General features: G+C 35.8%; 2 protein-coding genes across 6 annotated transcripts; both read right to left on the reverse strand.

Annotated features, from left to right (window-relative positions):
• Positions 1 to 92: 92 nt before the first annotated feature.
• On the reverse strand, positions 93 to 4,828 carry ARAD1 (Exostosin family protein). The gene is made up of 3 exons (XM_023664367.2): positions 3,934 to 4,828; positions 1,309 to 1,674; positions 93 to 640 (listed from the first exon to the last, which is right to left on the reverse strand). Exons 1-3 carry the CDS (start codon positions 4,768 to 4,770, stop codon positions 452 to 454), a joined length of 1,392 nt encoding a protein of 463 aa, XP_023520135.2. The 5' UTR covers positions 4,771 to 4,828; the 3' UTR covers positions 93 to 451.
• A 1,936-nt stretch (positions 4,829 to 6,764) lies between these two features.
• Positions 6,765 to 17,041, reverse strand: LOC111782745 (hyperosmolality-gated Ca2+ permeable channel 1.2). 5 transcript variants are annotated; one of them, XM_023663542.2, is made up of 13 exons: positions 16,883 to 17,041; positions 16,528 to 16,751; positions 15,612 to 15,960; positions 11,633 to 11,791; positions 10,706 to 10,841; positions 10,190 to 10,291; positions 9,863 to 9,982; positions 9,683 to 9,763; positions 8,810 to 9,150; positions 8,466 to 8,711; positions 7,904 to 8,228; positions 7,544 to 7,777; positions 6,765 to 7,399 (listed from the first exon to the last, which is right to left on the reverse strand). In XM_023663542.2, exons 3-13 carry the CDS (start codon positions 15,923 to 15,925, stop codon positions 7,136 to 7,138), a joined length of 2,322 nt encoding a protein of 773 aa, XP_023519310.2. In that variant the 5' UTR covers positions 15,926 to 15,960; positions 16,528 to 16,751; positions 16,883 to 17,041; the 3' UTR covers positions 6,765 to 7,135. The 5 variants fall into 5 exon arrangements, with proteins under 5 accessions (XP_023519310.2, XP_023519309.2, XP_086976654.1 ...); XM_023663541.2 differs by having other exon boundaries at positions 16,504 to 16,751; XM_087120528.1 differs by having other exon boundaries at positions 16,424 to 16,751.
• Between the last annotated feature and the right edge of the window lie 1,863 nt (positions 17,042 to 18,904).

Raw genomic sequence — 18,904 nt, forward strand, 5'->3', positions numbered from 1 at the left:
GATCACAAACCAAAGACATTGATGAAGAGAGTGATATCTACAATAACAATCAGATTTACTATGTGTCTATCTAAAGCCTACAACAACGGAAAGACGAAGAAACGACGTCAATCGAATATGAAGGATTAAAGACCCTTATTCTGTACAATACACAAGAAATGAAAAAAAATAACTACAAATATTACCAGATTTTGCATGTGTATGTCAGTTCTACATAACCAACTCAACAGTACATAATAGAGAAGTAATAATTGAAAAGGCGTATAAATATGGCAACCAATACCTGCCCAGTTAGAAGTAAAGCCAGCTTAGCTGAGGAATACGGGCACTCAAAAGTTGGAACTAGTAAGGCATAAATCCATCCTCAAATTCCTCCAACTCGAAGTCTCTCGCAGCTGGCATGCCGCTTATAGAACATCCTGGATTCTCCCGGAGGTTCATACATAAAGAATTATAGTCTGGCGCTGATGCCAGTTTGGTTTGAACAGAGACAAGAGCAGTCTGGTGCATCACCATCTCTATGAATAATCCTCTTTTCACGATTAATCATTAGCTTAATCAAAGGTAACTTCTGTGAGACTTGACGCCATATTTCGTTCACTGTGCCATTCGAGTCTGAATACTCAAAATACCTCTTTACCTGAGTAAAATACATCCAATAGAAGTGACTTTATGAATATGCATGACTTAATTTTTAATTGAAGTAACAAAAACATCGTAACTTCTCTGTACATGTTTCACGCAAGTTTTCGTTAGTTTAAATTGTTAAAGAGTGTTTAGCTTTTTAGAGGGAAAATAAACAACAAAAACATAGACAGTTAATGATCAAGGGAGTAGGAACCACTTCTTAGCCAGCACTATTTGTAGCCATTTGGAAATAGGCTTAAAACAAAACATATACACGAGAAAGAAACAGCATAACAGAAGTAGAATGCCTTGAAACGGTTGGAATTTCTAGTCTTTATAACTGTGTAAAAATTAGTTGTTAATATTTAGTATATATTGTCTTCATTTTTTTCCTTATGATGGAGTGGTCTTTCTCCTATGTAAGAAGATCTAAGTTGTACACATTACAATATGACAAAAATATTATTGAACACGATATCAAAACAAGAGGTCCAACGTTTGAACCCCTATACTATCATTTCGTTCCCAATTAATACTGATTTCCACTTTTAGGCTTTCCATTAATTTTCAAATCTACTAGGAGTGTTAAAAGTATTTATATAAGATTAAATTTACCATAAACTATTTACGGTTATATAAATGTTTATGAGAAGAAAAGGAGCATTCACACATAGTACTAACCTCTTTCATTTCTCTCTGATACTCCAGAATCCTCTCTTTCGATATTCTCCTCAGCTCTGAAACTAAAAATCCAGGTCTCACAGCAGAAACCGAATCAAGGAACACTGCAATCTTGGAATAATCTATAACATCTTCAAAAGGCAACTCGATACTATCACTAACGATCACTGGCACACATAAACTTACTACAGAATCAAAAAGTCGACACGCAGAGGGAGTGTCGCCAGCTGGATTCAAGCAGAACTTGGATGTATGCATCCCATGTGTAGCAGCACGCCGACTCTCTCGTGATTGTGTTCCATGTTTAATTGTGACATCCTTTTCTTCCTCAAGTATGTTGAAAAGCATATCACGTATCTTTCCTCCCTTTTAACACACGATAGAATCACCAGTAAACAAATCAGTTATGATCTCAACCTTTTCTTTTCATTTTACAGAAAACTACACACGATATTAACAAAAATGTACATAGGGTGATAAGACATCAACCTGAAAGAGGCCAAGGGAACTACTGAAAATTCCTCCGATTAAAAGAAAAAAGTGCAATATGTGCAAAAATGTTTGGAAACAGAACTCTAGAGTGAAGGTTGTAAGTATAATCTTTAAAAATAATAAACTAGTAAAGAATTATACAAATAAAAAAAAAATGTTCTGATGTAGGCTAGGCTTGCCTTTCTACATCAATGCCAACACATATTATGAAATCACAAATTAGACCTAGGAACATGAGTCACAATTACATTCATGACATGAAAATTGCAACGGAAACAAAGTCAGAATAATAGAGTGACAAACTCTGATTTCTTCTACTTACAACCAGAGTAAGAAAAATAGTCCAGAGCTCAAAGGGTAACCAATTGGGGATTATGTTCGTGCAGTATGAACTTAAGGATTGATTGCAGCATAAGTGGATCTTTGGAGTGCCATCAGTAGCTATGATTAGGAGAGAATGGAACTGATTGGGAGGGAACTTGGAGGGGGTTTGTGGGGTGCATGACATCTTCAAATGAAACAGGAAAAAGAGACAGGATTCTCAACCTTGATAATAGGAGAGCGGCAAAGACCAAGAAAAGTTTACTATCGAGTCATTTGATATTCCACGGTCAATCTATTACTTGGTTTTAGCTATTTACATTGTTCATAGGAAGCATACGGTAGAAATTTCTTCAAGAAATTGATGTTGATTTTTTGCTACGATTCAAGTGCATTAATTTTTTCTCTTCCTCCCATGTGCGTCTGGATACATTTGGTAACAGAGCTCCAAGGAAGAGAGTGAATTTTTTGAAGTTCTAAGTCTTGGCTGTCTTTAGGTACTTCATTCCAAAAGAAATGCGAGGATTTGGAGAATACAGTTGGATATTGAGACTGATCGGGTTAAAGTGAAGGTACTAATATCTGTTAGGAATATTTAAGCCTTTAGATTTAGTTATACCTTCGGTAGGAAACTAGAGGAAGTTCTTTCATGTAATAGCTGGATGAAGTTCTTTCTTGTAATAAGTGTAATTAGCTTGCAGAGATTACATGTCCCTTTATAGAGAAAAACTAACTAAATCTAAATCAATAGATTATACGATGTAATCTAAATAAATCTCTAGATAATAGGTAATAAAACAAGATAAATCTAAATAAATCGCATCTCTAGATAATAGGTAATAAAACAAGATAAATCTAAATAAATCTTACAAGTAACAATAAATCTAACCGGCTAAATCAAGGAGGTCAACTATTCTTTTAACGGGAATACACAAATATCCTTTGACACTCCCCTCAGACTAAGTAATAGATATCATTCATTCTCAGCTTGAAGACTAACTCATGAATTACGCAAATATCTCCTAACGTAAGGCTAACCCTTGGATAATAAGTATATGCATATTAACTCCATATGTCAAATTGCAAGACAAAATTGAATCAACTACTGTGAAGTGACTTGTCAAGAGGAAAAAACGGTTAAATTTTAAAGATGATTCATCCATTCAAGTCTAGGGTCATCTATTACATAGATACCTTACGAGTTTCCTACAACGATTGTTATAAGGTCTAGCAATAGTTCAGCATTACTAGTTGAGGTTTATGTTAGCAAACTAAGACACTGATTGAAAAAATAAAAAGACAAATCAATTTCAAGTCAAATATGATTAAAAAGAAACTAAAGAAATTCCTACCCCCTCCCAAAAAAAATCATATCCAAGAAAAGAAACTAAAGAATTAGAACCAGATCCACAGTATTATGTGCAAGTTATGTAGGTTCTCCAGAATAAATAACGCCCTAGACTTGGTCCTCGAATGTTTAACCACCATATCCTAAACGTAAGTGAATTAAAGGTACTCATATCACTATCCTTTTCAGCTAACAGTATCTAGAGCTTAATGCTAAAAGGGTTATATCCAATGTCATCTTTCCACTTTCCACTTTCCACACAAGTTTATTTCAGACGTACAATTCTCTCCCCATGACGATCAATCATACAAGTCTTCCCAACTTTCTAAACCTAAAAGCTAATGTATAATAACCAAAAAAAAGGGCAAAAGGAAGAAACATAGATGAATCCTTAACAATATCCACTGTTAATTTGAAAGGCGTTGCATAAATAGAATAATTTCCAAGGAATTGCATAAGTATACCTCTTTACGGTATCGATTGCCCATAAAGAACAATAAAGTCTTGCGATTTTCAACTCCAATATCACCATTATAAGTATTGATCCTATGGGAGTATGGGACAATTACGTCCTTAACAAGCGATGCTTGGTCGGCCCTCAACCGCCCGAAATCCGAAACGAGCAAGATACTGTTCTTAACCCTGTCAATGACCCTGTATAATGCATTCGGGTCCTGCGCTATAATGACGTGATCCCATCCATTGTTCCGCTTCCAGTACTCCTGCTTCTCCAACCACTCCATGAAGGCGTCCTGCGACTCCTCGTCACTGTACACAAGCTGCTGCTGCTGACCCGACGACGTTGCAGGTCGGATAGGGTTCACAATCAAGCTTAAGGACGCGAAGAACGGTGCATAGAACAAATCCGCTTCCTTAGGATCGAACACCCTAACCACAGCAGACCCAATACGCTCCGACTCCGGTCGAAGCAGATCCGTGAACAGAAACCACTCCGCCATATGCTGATGACCTGGATACTTAAGCGCCGTGACTTCAGCGACGGATTTCCCTCCACGCGCTATGCCGTGGTGCTCAATTACACCGTACGTAAACCTCGTCGGCAAATCGTAGAGGTAAATCTTGACAGGGGAAACGAATTTTCCTGAAGTGTTGAGGAGATCAGTGTGTTGGGAACCAAATTCATCGGAGACTACGACGGAATTGGCAGAGCTGAAGGGGAAGGAACGGTCGAGCTTGAGAGTGGCTGTGGAGCTGATGAAGGTGTTGACGATGGCATATAGGGCGAGAATAATGCAGGAAGAAGCTAGGGTTCGCTTGAGGAGAGAAGACTTTCGCGCCATTGTTGGGAAAACAGAATTGGGGCTTCGGAATTTGCAGAGCGGCAGAAAAGGAAGAAACTGAGGAAGACTATATACGATGAGAGGTAGAGCGCGTGGATAACACGTTCAGTAGTCTCGAGTGGAGAACAAAAAAATTGCAATTCAATATCTTTTTACTCTATGTCGTGATTTCTGTGAGCCTCGAAATATCAGAAAAACGACGTCGCTTTAAAAAAAAATAACTATAGAATTTTATAAATTTTAATAATACCTTGAACTTAAAAAAACTTAAAAATTTAAAAAATTATCATATTTAAATAATACCAACGATTAAAAAGTAACATTAACGTCTTTTAATTTTTATTAAAAAATAAATAATTTATATCTATTTCGTCTTATTAATCATCTTCATCTTTTATTTTAAGGATATTACTGTAATTATACATATTTTTAAAACACGACACAAGAACCTATATTTTAAAATGTATTAATGATTTTTTTTTCAAATCTAAGGATTTTATTTTTATTAATTTAATATTATGATTAATTAATGAATTAGAAAGTTACAAAAATAAAATGTTTTATTACATCATATTAGAATAACTCACTCTTTTTTTTCTAGCAATTTATGCTATTATGACATAATAAATAGCTTCATGATACCTAATAAATATCATATTAATTGATTATAATTATTATTTTTAAATGGTATTTGGAATATTCATAAAATGTCAATATTTCCATTAATAATGGCTAGAATTATATTATGGTTGGCAATTCTATATTTAATTAATCTACTAATTTCTTTCCAAATATGCCCCTCTCTCACCCTTTGAATGCAAAGGGTTTTTTAGGTAACCCAACCGCCAATAGTTAGTAACTTTTATTAAATAAATAATAATAATTAAAAAAAATGGTAAAAAAAAAATAAGGTTAATAAAACCCTAACAAACATAATTTTTTTTTTTTTTAATTTTATATCTACTAAATTTCGATCGTACCTAATACCCACCCTTTAAAATGAATTCATAAAATACTTTTTTTTATGGAGTGTACATCGAACATGAGAACTCGAACTGACCCAACCCAAATTATAAGGGTTGGGTTGGGTTATGTTTTTAGGAATTGGTTGATTCAGGTTCGAGTTCAATGAGTAAATGACCAAGTTGGCTGGACACTACGACAAATTTTTAAAAAAAAAATTAACAACTAGACACAACTCTGGGTTGGATACTATTTCAGGTTGTGTTGGGTTGGGTCGGGTCACCACCGCAAAAATAAAGATTGAATTAGTCCAAAATATTTCCTCAACTCCCGACATCCACCCGTAGACTTCAAATATATTTTTAAATGTTAATGATCTATTGTCAACTTTTAAAAGTTTCATCATGTTAGTTTGACCAAAATTTAGTAGACTTGTTTAGTATATACTAACTTTTAATTTTATCAATTTAAATCTTAAACTTGAACGAGTGTTAACATTATTTATATCAACACGAACAAACTGATTAAGACATTTTGTTTCTTCTTCTTTTGGTTAAAGAACGTCTAGCTCTAAATTGATTTGGGTTAAAGAAAACCTAGCTCTAAATTGATTTAGAAAAAAGTCCTAACTATCGCAAATTTTACCATCTACCGTATCAATTATATAAAGTTTATTTTAAAAACAAAATCTAGAATGAAAACTTGTATCACGATCACAATCCCGAGCAATCTTGGAACATTAATAAAATATCAATTTGCACAGTTCAAGAGCACTTGAATCAACCGCCGACGCCTAACTATGTCTCGACGACCCCCATCCAATTGTACTACTCGAAAAATGAAATTTTTGCTGAATACGAGTTTGCTGCTGGCTCTTAGTGTCATCTTCTAGTAGAGTATTCTTTCTTTCTTGAAAAAGGCAATTAACTCAATCGAAACTTAATCGTTTGAAGAAAGTCTTCAGCAAATAGAGCTTTTAGACTCGAGAGCCGAACGAGAATGAATACCACATTAGAGTCGAGACCCGACTCTCAAGAAACTCCACTCAATTACAGTCCATTCAGATTCAACAATTAAGGGTTGTAGGTTAAATCCAATCCTCCTTTAACCTATAAAAGAGGGCTTGCCACAAAAATAGTTTACACATTGAACCCAAAAAAACAGGAAATTGCAGAAAAGGCCCCCAACAATACATAATTTAACATAATCCTTATTATTAAAAAAACCAACTAAATACTATGCTAAACATAATGACAACTCCAACTCTCCTCATTGGTTACTACTCTACATTCTACACCTTTTCTCATACAATTTACAGCATCATTTCTCCACAACAGACCATTTTAGTTTACAGTAAAATGTACAAAGAGATGTGAATCTTATGTACCTTTTAATTTAGTTCTCAAGGTTGATGGCTATCTCTCCGAGCCTCGGGCAAAGAAGGAGACGAAGGAACACTGGCTTTGCTCGGCAATGGAGTGTTCCTTCTCGACTGGCGTTTCGTCGCTACCAACACACTCTCTGTTTCAAATGCTTCGTTTGATTCGGCTTCATCGTCCTCTTCACTTTCCTTGAAAACTGGATGGGCATATGCAGTTTGCAAGTACCCTTTCAAATTCAGGTTTGGTTCCCTTGCACGTTCCAAAGTGTCCTTCATCATTGCTTCCTGCAATCCGAACATTACAATCAAAACTGATAAGAAACAAACATTAAGTAAAAAAGAGGAAAGACCCGTTCAAACGATAAAATCGGGGCTATCGGGGTGAACATAAATCGTGATGGCCAGACTACTAAATAAAGTTTGACAAACCTCTATGGGATATCGGATAAATGCAGGTTCGTAACGGCCCTTGCAGTACAGATGGAATGATATTGTGATTACTGGGAGTGCAATTAGAAATGGGGTTGATTGGGCAGCTTTCTTTGTACTTAGTAGTCCCATTAGAACCACCTGTGAGAAAATCAATGCATAAATGATTCGCCCATGGACATCAGGCCAGAACGCCGCAGCACTCTCATATTCCTGGTTGTAAACATTTATGATCTGCAATTTTTTGGAAGGGTATAAAACATTCAGTAAATATAGACATAAATACAAAGCAGACGAACCAAGATCCGTGCGTCTTAAACGATAATCCATGAGAAAAATGTATAAGAGTTCTTAACTAACCTGATGCCGGAAGACAACAAAGCCGAGGGCGAAGAAGACTATGATGAAAGGAAGCAACAGAGGCGTCACGGTTGCATAGACGAGGCCTAATAGAAAATATAATTGAATTCGAGGTTCTCCTGTGTTGAAACCAAGACTTCCAGGATCCATTGCCTCTTCCCTATCCTTTTCAGTCTTCACTAAGAAAAAGTTCTTCAAGTGGAACATTATTAGGGGCTTTAACATCAAAATCTCCCCAGCAATGCCAGCCCATCCATCAACCATGATATAAGTTATAAAGAAAGTCGCTTTCATCGGTATCGCCACACCGATTGTCTTGGGAATTCTACAGAAAAGAACAAAAGTGCGAGATTGTAAAGATGATTAGTACTTATGCATGCACGCACGTGTACATACATACGAAAATGTAAGCACCCAAAACCACATGACCAGAAGAAGAACGACCCCAACAAATTGCAAACCGATCACCCCAGTTCTTCGATGGAAATGCATACAGTAAAACAAATGAAATCAACTATAATGGATCATTGCGGACTAATTTATAGGGGGTAGAGTATCTTACTGATCAGCAGACTGCTTAATAAAAGTATTCAGCTGTTCAAAAGCAGCTCCTGCAATAACACTGCCAAGGAACACATTCACGAAGTTGAAAACGTAGTAACGAGCTGCCGCTCTCCTTTCTAGAGAAGATAGAGATGTAAATCCTTCAAATTTAGCCATTATCATCAATATTGTAGGCAGAAAAATGAGAAAAAGCTTCAACACGATTCCAGGAAGAAAACCTTGGACAAATGACTTAACAAAGTCCCTGCAAAAAGAATGGTAAATGAATAAATTGAATAATAATATTTTGTTGTCAATTCAAAAGCCAATACAGGATTTAAATGATCCCAGGGTGAAATATACCTTTCAATAAGGGGTTTTAGGAATGGTGCAATCTTCTCAATCCCCTCAATGCTAGCAAGAGACTGTACTAATGATATGGGAATCATGAAGAAGAAAGTAAGAAAGAAGAACGCAACGCCCATAATTAGCCTTCTAATGGTAAGTGAAACATATGGAATTGCAAGATTTTCCCAATATACATCACGTGGTTCTGGAGCCCATTCAGTCAACCAAATAGTTGGATTTCTAGATTGCTGAGTTTGTGCACAAACAGCTGCACCCCAACGCGACTTAAATGATACAAATGCTGCTGGCATAATAGATTTTGGATCATCGGAAATCCTTTTTCTCTCCGAGGCTATCTGGACAGTACAAAGACCTCAGCAAATATAGTGGAAAGGCATAAAAATTTTCAGGAAAAAAAAAGTAATATAAGTGCAATCACATATATTACTATGAGATTTATTATATAATTTAGATTTAGAGACCCATTAGTACAATTTTCTGTCTATACGAACAACTTCGAGTATTCTCTCAATATTGAATAACATTAAGGACCTAAAATAAAATGAGCCATTTACGAAACCCATCCAGTTTCCTACAGTAGTTCCCAACTTACTGTCAAATCATTACTGATTCATCTCCTAACATTAATGGAGCGAGACTTAATCGGCAGAAGAAACCCAAAAAAAAAAAAAAAAAAAAAAAAAGGCATTAACCCCTATACTTGAATTAATGTACTGCATTATAATGATCAACTAACAGCTTCAATCCTATGCACCATATGCTGTGCAGCCTAATCATTAAAATTTCTTACGATTTTAAACTCAGTTATCACAACAGTCTATAAAATATGCAAAGTTTCAAGGTAGAAACTGGAAAAGAATTACTTACTTCTATGGATAGCCTCTCAATCTCTGCTGTTTGAAACTCAATTGCGTCCACTTTCTTTCCCCAGAGTCCAAGAAAACCAGTCTAGTTGCAATACAAATTTCAGGAATATTTTAAAAAAAGAGAGAAATTCAACATAGGCAGGAGAAGACCCGATAAGAAATATTCCACTTAAATAGTTACCTTCTTGAGAGGCCTAATTGTAGAGTTTCTTGAATACTTGAGTTGGTAGTAGTCAAGCCAATTCTGTGCTTTCTTCTTCTTCTTGACTAGTTTGGCCAACTTGTTTGCATCACGTACGACCTGTAGATATTTTCTTCAAATCAGGAGAATTGTAACACGTTCATTGTAAGAAAATTGGACATTTAGGTAATTCCAGAGTGGTATCGAAACATTTTTAAATCATAATCACTTGAACTCATAAAAAATCTCTTTGGAACCTCGGATATTACATTTTGGATTGCCTATGTTTTAAAAGAGAGAGAAAAAACTAGTCTTGTGAACCCAAACCTGATGAGTAAGATAGTGGCCCGGATGGTTCACTAAGAAAAAGTGCTCAACAAGCTCGCTGACAGATTCATCCGGATCAGGTGGGACATTTCTTACAAGGACCTGCGAAAAATGAAATAAACGACTCAAGCTCACATGAAAGAATGATATTAGTGATGCAGCATATAAAAGTGAACTATTGGAAGAACACCTCTAACTAGTCAAAGCTTGAGGATTTCCTAGACAAGTCATCCAGAGGTAGGAAGAATACCCACCAAACCCAATTAAGCTTAGAACTAGAAAACTAAAACCCACCAAACCCAATCGACAGACCCATGAAAACTAGAAGCAGCCTAATGGCTCTACATGAAGAGGCTTAGGCTTAACCCAATAAACCCAATAAACCCAATTAAGCTTAGAACTAGAAAAGAGAGAAAATCTTATGTACAACACACAGGAAAAAGAGATACAATTAGAGGTAACCAATTTATTAGTAATAAATTTTATTAAAGTAAAAGTGTCATGATCTAATCTCACTGTAAACTGATCAGGACGCCGTTTTTCGGATGCAAGAAATTGTAGTCTCAGTGAAGCGATCTTTCCATACTCCTTCATCAGCACATAGCATGTCCAGAAGGTAAATGCATAAGCCATCACTAGATGACTCCAAAACCTACATTATGGAACAATGAGTAAAATATGAAATAATGCTGAAGAAGGACAGACATAAAATTAACAATCACTACTAGAAAAAGTGCAAAAAAAAAAAAAAAAACGCTGTAATATATTTTTTTAATGTGAACCTGAACTTTTACAGAGAAAATTAAGTATTTACAAGTGCCAATGCTACTTAAATGAAGGGTGAAAATGCTCAATTAAATTTCCCCTCCTTTACTAAACATTTTTTCCTGAGAGTAGACAACCCAACAGACTTAAATTTCTGGCAGATTCTAATTTATTTAAATTTCTCTAAATGGATAACCAGTGTACCTGATCTTACCTAGACTTCAAGATTGATTCTGTGATCATGCTTTCAATGAACCATGTTCAAAATTCATGCAAGAAAATATTTTGACATGTTTCATTTAATTTCATTTATAGAATATAAATAAATTACGAAAGACGTAACTCCAACTTCTTTTGATCATACAATCAAGGAGAAAAGGGGGGTGGTTTTGAAGTTTGACCAAACTAATGCAGTAATAGTGAACAAAATGCAAATAATTGCAGTTATATGGACTACTACATGAAAGTTTACTAGCCATTTAATTGGAAAAGCTATTGTTACAGAAGGACCAACTAATGATAATTAATAGAAGAAAAGGATGCGGAAGCTTAACAGGATATCAACGGCATAACCAACATGATCAGTGGAGCAAAACCATAAAGCAAGCATCTGGTCCATGCAGGCTAATTAAGAAAAAAATTCCATTATAGCCATTGAGAGAAAGAAGCCTTTGAAACCTTTGTGATTTGGCAGGGATGTTTGATATTGAAAGCTTGTCAATATCACTTGCAGTCACATTTGCCGTCACTTTAGCAATACTCAGATTATCATCGGTATAATTAACTGGGACCAGTACAGCCCATGCAAGGAATGCTATTGGGACAAAGATCTTAAGCCTGCAATAAGGTAATGGAGGTATGATAAATACTACAACTAACACTTCTAAGGAACTTACGATTAATAAATTAAAATTAAAAAAATAAATATATCAACCGAAATAACAATCCTGAAATCTAGCAAATGACCATGGTAACCCAAAGGATGTGTCAAAAAATTGCATCCATTTGTACTTCAAAAGATGAGGCTTATAGAAAGATCACAGTCAACAAGCCTTTTACAGAGTAGTCAAAATAAGGAAAACAGAAAGTAGACAATAAGTAGGATCCATGGACCCAAACTTTGAGAAAATAATTCTTAACTTCATCTACATTCTAAACCAATCTCAATTTCAAGAATAGAGAAAAGAAGTATAAAGGAATTCACATCTATTTAATCATTTTGCATCAATATCAAATTATTTTACTATGTGCATCATAGCACATGAGTGGACATATAATTGCGATTAAAAGTGGTCTCTCAGCTCTCAAATTAATTTCAAGGAAATGCAGAGTCTGAAATGAAAGTAAGACCGGTTTGCTCTTTAAACAAATATATTCTCTTCTTTCCTGTGTTGGCCATTTTCTCTATATGCTTCCAAAATGTAAAATTCCACGAACTTAGTGATTGTTTGTCCATGCAACCACTTACTCTTTCCTTCCAGGCACTAAAATTTCCCTCAATGAACTTACTAATGATACAATTGGAAAAGAAATGTGGTCTTATCTTGCCCCCAGTTTGCTGACTATACAATTTTCCTCCGCTTCAGAAATAATGAATTTTTACCTAATATGAATCCTTCATCGTTTTCTGAGGCTATTCAAGGTCTCAAGATCAACCAAGAAAAACGTCAAATCTTAGGTCTAAATTGTGACCTTATCAAGTTGGGTAGATGGGCGACTTTTGTGGCGTGTGAGTTGGACCTCTCCTTACTTAGTTCTCCCAATTGGGCACAATCCTAGGAGCCTTAAGTTTTGAGACCCTGTCATAGGAAAAAGTAGACTTCAAAAGAGACTCCCATCTTGGAGGAATAGTTTTTCTCCAACGATAGAAGGCTAACCCCCACCTAATTCAAATGGTCCCAAGTGGCACTCCGAACTACTCTTATGTCCATATTTAGTCTCTAGTACAGTTAGCAAGGTGATCAAGAAATTGATGAGGGATTTCTTATGGGGAGGGTTTATGACGAGAAGGATTGCATCCTGTGAGTTACCCCCAATGGACCTTGGGGACAAGGCATAGGTAACGTAAGGACCAGAAAGAAGCCCGATTGGCCAAATGGCTTTGACAATGACATTATTGTTAGAAACAACTAACCCTCCACATTGGTATGATATTGTTCACTCTGAGCATAAGCTCTCATGTCTTTACTTTTGGTTTCTTGGCCTCAATACCAAAGGAGATAATGTCCCTCACTTACATACCCATGATCTTCCCCTTAATGGCTTTACTTTTGGATTCCACAAAAGGCCTCCTTCTCTAGAGCCCTCGAACAACCTCCTCCCCTCCTTAATTGAGGCTCGACTCCTTCTCTGGAGCCCTAAAACAAAGCACACCCTTTGTTCGACATCTAAGTCGCTATGACTAGACCTTTAAGGCTCGCAACTTCTTTGTTCGACACTTGAGGATTCTCTTGACATGGCTAAATTAAGGCATGGCTCTGATACCATGTTAGGAACAACGGACCTTCCACGTTAATATGATATTATCAATTTTGAGCATAAGCTGTCACGGTTTTGTTTTTTGGTTTCCCCAAAAGGTCTCATACCAATGGAGATAGTGTGCTCACTTATATACCCATGATCTTCCCCTTAATTAGCCAAGGTGGGACTCCAATCATCCTCAACAATCATGAATCTAATACCTTAGGGTACAAAGTCACAATTAGCAAGTACAATCCTAATCCTTTTAAATCAATTGTTGATGGGGATTAGAGGCCGTTCCAAAAGCCCATGAAAATCTATTTTGGCTGAGCTTTCTTCACAAGGTTGTTTAGTGTGATGTGGGAGAGGGGAGAGATGCTTTTTTGAGAGGATAAGTTGTTGAGGGATAGACCCCTCTGCTCTAGGTTTTCTTGATTATGTTAGCCGTCCTCTTTAAGGAATCATTTAGTGGCTTTGATCCGCTCTATCCAAGCACTCTCTTTCTTCCTCTTTCAGGTTCCATCATCCATTCACCAATAGAGAAACAATGGATGTTTTGGCTTTGTTATTTTACTCAAGAGTATCGCTTTAGCCCGGGCTAGGGGGTGTTTGCCTATGGAGACCTTGTCCATCCAAAGGTTTTGCCTACAACTTCTTTTGGTGTTTGGCCAATTCCTCCCCATTGAGTGGTTTTATTTTTAAATATGTGGAAGGTGAAAAACTACCCAAAACATTAAGTTTTTCAAGTGGCAAGTTACACATAGAAGAATTCAAACTTCGAATCGGGTTTGGGTAGGAGGCCCACCTTGGTTGGGTTATTTTGTTGATTCTTTGCTGGACAACGACAGAGGATCCTGTTCATATCCTCTAGAGATGTGATTTTGCAAGTGCCATTTGGAGTTGTTTCTTTCAGGCGTTCAAACTTTCATTTTGTTCGCTCTCAAGGAGCAAATCAAACTAAAATGTCTTCAAGCTCCCTTCGCTAAACAAAGAAAAAGGCTGATAAAAAGATCATCAAGCTTTCGGAAAGTGGTTGGTTTAGAGTGGTCAAGATGTGATTAAAGACCTCCTCCTTTTTCTTTACGTGAGTAATGGTCATTTTTGTAGCAAGCTCGAGTGTGTGCTATTTTGTGGAGTCTTTAAGGCGAGACTCAAGAAGAATAATAGAATCTCTAGGGTGGAACGACCTGATAATATTTGGTTCCTTGTTAGATTCCATTTTTCTCCTAGCTTCGGTCGCAAGGCCTTTTTGTTACAAACTAGGTCTTATTTTACTAAAATGGAGCCCATTTTCATAGTTTGACTACCTTTTGTGTCCCTTCTTTACCTTGCATTCTTTCCGAAGTTCAACATTGAACAAAAGCATTATATTTCCCCTTAACAACATATTCTATTATATTCCTATGTGTTGCTGTGACATAAAGTTATCAGTTTTCACCATAAAAAATGTCTTCCGTAAGGACCCAAAAGACTGTCCAAAAGAATCAAGCAATATAAGATAGAAAGAAAAGGATAAAAACTGATAATGTCTTGTTCAATAAGCAAGAGAAAAAGTGTAACTAAGCCACTCATACAACAAAAATTAGGGCCAAAAAATTCAAATAAACCCAACTCAAACGACCGGATTAGTCATGCTATAAATTAGGGTACACTGGTTTGGTTCCAATAAATTGAATAACATATTGATTAGAAATATATCTAACTCTTTTTGTTATGATAAAGTTATTTGCACATAAATGTCTCTTAATTTCATTTCACTCTTTGAGATATTCTTTTCACTCTTTGAGATTTTCTTTACTCACCAACGATCTTCAGAATATTATTGGTTCAATACTTTGTAGTATTAGTTTAAAATAGGACATTAAATCATTCTTTTTAATTCAATGTTGAAGACATGTGAAGACAGGTAAAGACCATCCATTTCTTTTTTTTTCTTTTTTTTTTTTTTTTTCTCTTCTACAATTCAAATCAACCCATACCAGATACTATATAATTGGTTTGGTATGGGTCGATTATCTAAATAGGGAAATTTATGGACAATTTACATCTCAACAACTTAAATTGAGAACAAAATATCTTTTAATTCACCTAATTCAACATGTGGTCGGGGTTCCTATATAAAGTTGCCATTAACATATGCAAGAAAAGTGTATATGATAATTAAAATAGAAGGCATAACATATAGTTCAGGGCATACCCTATCAAGTATATCCGCAAGTACACAGCAGAATCCAATCCTGCATGGTCAATAAGCTCAGGTTCTGGCATTCTGATGGCTTCGGGCATCCAATTCAAGAACTTAAGATAAGACCTGAAGTCCAAGTTGACAAACCTACGTACAAAGGCACCCGCGTGTGTCGGGCTGCTCCTTAAACCCTTCAAATACCACTTCGAAAAGTACACCCTGTCATTGAAAGGCTGGAGCCTTAAAACGGCAAAAACCAAAAGGAAGATGAATGCGCTGAGAATATTGATAGCTGCAGAAACACCAATATCTTGCAAAGTAGCCATTTTCTTATAGCTCCTCCGCAGGCGAATTTATTTCCCTGAAGTAAAAAACAAAGCAGATTCCATCACCGAACTAATGGAAATAAATCGTCTGCAAAATTCCGTTGTCCATAAACTACTAAATTAGACCATCAAATCTCACATTCAGCTCTTGCAACTAACCCATTTCCTAAATGGAACCGTTATCAGCTAGGGTAACGCACATTTAAAGAAACATAAAACCAAAAAATCTGGAAAATTGGAGAAGCAACCTAATTAACACTTGTAAAAGACGAATTAATATCTCCATTGATGATTTCAAGCAACAAAACAAAATTCAACTAAACGAATTCATAGTATCAAGGGATGAAGTAATTAATCGTTTCTAATGGCAACAATTCCCAAAATTAGTAAATTATTAAATAGAACGAAAGTAAACAAAAGTACCAAGCAATTTCAGCACAAAATCATACAGAAATAGCAAAAAAAAAAAAAAAAAAAAAAAAAAAAAAAAATGACTACCGCAGACTAATTCAATCCCACCAAATTCGCTTGAAGTGTACATAAAGAAAAACGAAGACGAGAAAAGAAAAACTCCCTACTCGCTATTAATCTCCAATCCAAACCTCCACAGTCTTCAGCACACCAAGAAGTTATCGGAGAACAATATGAACAAGACAGCCTTCGGATTGCTTCAAAGACGTATCGAACAAAAGAAGATTCTCCAACTCCTTTTGAAGGAGAACTAACACGATACGCTACCAAGCTCCTTTTCTTCACCCCGATTCGTAGTCACCAACTTACCAATCCAACCAAAAGAAGAAATCATCCAACAAAAAAGGAATTGCGTCTGGAATTAACAAGAAATCACGTGAAGATCCAACCAAAAATAGAAGAATATCACACACAGTAAACAAACCAAAATCAAAAAGCATCGCCATAGAGAGATTCAATGAAAACAAAGGAAACACCGAGAGAAACCTTAGGAATGCTGCAATAATGGTGAACAAACGGCGGTGAGATCCATCGGTGTGAAGTAGATTAGAACGCCGGGGGGTTTCTGTTCTGAAAGTAATGAACTCTAATCATTTTTATTAATTTTAATTAACTGGAAACTGGAAGATTCCGGAAACGGACGGTTCGATGTCGGCAAACCGCCACGAGGATATTAATAATAACGGCTATTTTTTCTGTCATAAATTTTATTTTCTTAATAATATAAATTTATTTCCTTGGCTTTTTTTTTAAAACGTCATTTATTTATTTCCTAAAATTAAAATATATATATATATTAATATAATTACTAATAAAAAAAATCTATAATTTGTTTTAATTTAAATAAAAATTTATCAACTATTTAATTTACAAGAATATATATAAATTATATAAACATCTGCCGCACGCTTATAAATATCCGCCGGGATACATATCACAGGAAGGGCGGTGTGGAACACGCGCTACTCGTGCGTCCACGTGGCGATCACGTTGGAGAGGTTAGTGGCTGCCAAGATTTTGACAGCGGTGGGACAGTTGGACCAGACCGGCCCGAACCGGCAGGTTCTCGACGACAAAAAGTAAAATAAACAAATGGAATAAATAAAGGAAAAAAAAACAATCCCAACGTTACGCCGTTGTGGACCATCGTAAATGACAACCCAATGATAATATGCCACGTGGCGTACTTTCTTGAAAGTATCTGCATGTCACTGTCATGGTTATGGTGTGAATAAAACGGTCATGGGGTAGGTAATATACGTGTATATTTAAATTTTCAAAAAAGGACTGCTGGAGAAATATATATATATATATATATAGAAACTAAAGTCAAATTAATAAATAATTGTATTAATTTAAACTCTCGATTTTTTAATAATTTATAATTAATGATTCGTGCATGCATTAATTGTTTCTATAATGATCGAGAAAATATTAGCATAAATATATCAATCTTTTTATTTTCGTGCATGGTAGATTAGTTACGATAGTCAAGAACAAGGTGAATATCTGTGATGTCCCACATTAGTCGGGGAGGAGAACAAAACACCCTTTATGAGGGTGTGGAAATCTTCCCCTAGCAGACGCGTTTTAAAGCAAATGAAGCTCAGAATGGAAAGTCCAAAGAAGACAATATCTACTAGCGGTGGATCTGGGTCGTTACAATATCGATAGTAAAATATGTTTGAAGATTGCCTAGATCGTTGGAACTGGCTGAAGTAGTTGCTTTTCTAATTGAAACTATAAAAACTTATAGGGCAAAATTCTATCCGATTGTCGATAAAATTCAAATTTATCATAAGCTTCTTTATGCTCTTAGAAATTGGAATGTGGTTGCGCATAACTTAGCTAATCATGCGATGACGAGAACCATTGGCGTTTTAATTTAGGAACACTCATGAAATCGTAAGTTATATTTTTATTTACTTAAAAATGTAAATTTATTTCGACACCCACCATGAGTAGCCTAGCTAGTTCGACTTAGTGTAAAACCACATAAAAAATCGATTATAAAGACATATATCTCAACTAGAGATTAGAGGTTATAGCTCAAAGTTGATGTAACGGCTCAAATCCATTACTACCCGATATTGTCCTCTTTCGTTTTTCCTTTTGGGCTTTCCCTCCAGGCTTTAAAACGTGTCTGCTAGGGAAAGGTTTTCACACCCTTATAAATGTTGTTTTGTTCTCCTCCTCAACTAAGATGGGACATCACAATCCACCCCCTTCGAGGTCTAACGTCTTCGTTAGCACTCGTTCCTTTCTCTCATCGATGTGTGTCCTTACTGGCACACCGCCTCGTACCTACTCCCTTCGGGAAGCTTTGACATATTTAAATCAACAAAAAGCTCAAAAGTCTGGCTTACATCTTTAATCTATCAAACTTATAGGCTTTTCTGATTTCAAAATAAGACGAAATAATTAACATAAAAATTAGTACACAAAGAATCATGCACGTATCTTCATTATTCGTTGAGTTTGTATAATTTAAAGTACTAAATTCGAATC

Source organism: Cucurbita pepo, chromosome 20, assembly GCF_057944985.1.
Source record: "Cucurbita pepo subsp. pepo isolate OVF chromosome 20, ASM5794498v1, whole genome shotgun sequence".
In the NCBI taxonomy this organism is placed as follows: Eukaryota; Viridiplantae; Streptophyta; class Magnoliopsida; order Cucurbitales; family Cucurbitaceae; genus Cucurbita; species Cucurbita pepo.

Bases quoted from the DNA above. Each gene is read 5' to 3' on its own strand.
- LOC111782745 (XM_023663542.2), bottom strand. From the start codon at position 15,925: ATGGCTACTTTGCAAGATATTGGTGTTTCTGCAGCTATCAATATTCTC. The intron at 11,792-15,611 runs GTATGCCCTGAA...ACCTTATTGCAG, and splicing joins TTGCGGATATACTTGATAGG to GCTTAAGATCTTTGTCCCAA. The intron at 9,151-9,682 runs GTAAGTAATTCT...TGTACTGTCCAG, and splicing joins TTGAGAGGCTATCCATAGAA to ATAGCCTCGGAGAGAAAAAG.
- ARAD1 (XM_023664367.2), bottom strand. From the start codon at position 4,770: ATGGCGCGAAAGTCTTCTCTCCTCAAGCGAACCCTAGCTTCTTCCTGC. The intron at 1,675-3,933 runs GTATACTTATGC...GTGTGTTAAAAG, and splicing joins GCAATCGATACCGTAAAGAG to GGAGGAAAGATACGTGATAT. The intron at 641-1,308 runs GTTAGTACTATG...TATTTTACTCAG, and splicing joins ATCAGAGAGAAATGAAAGAG to GTAAAGAGGTATTTTGAGTA.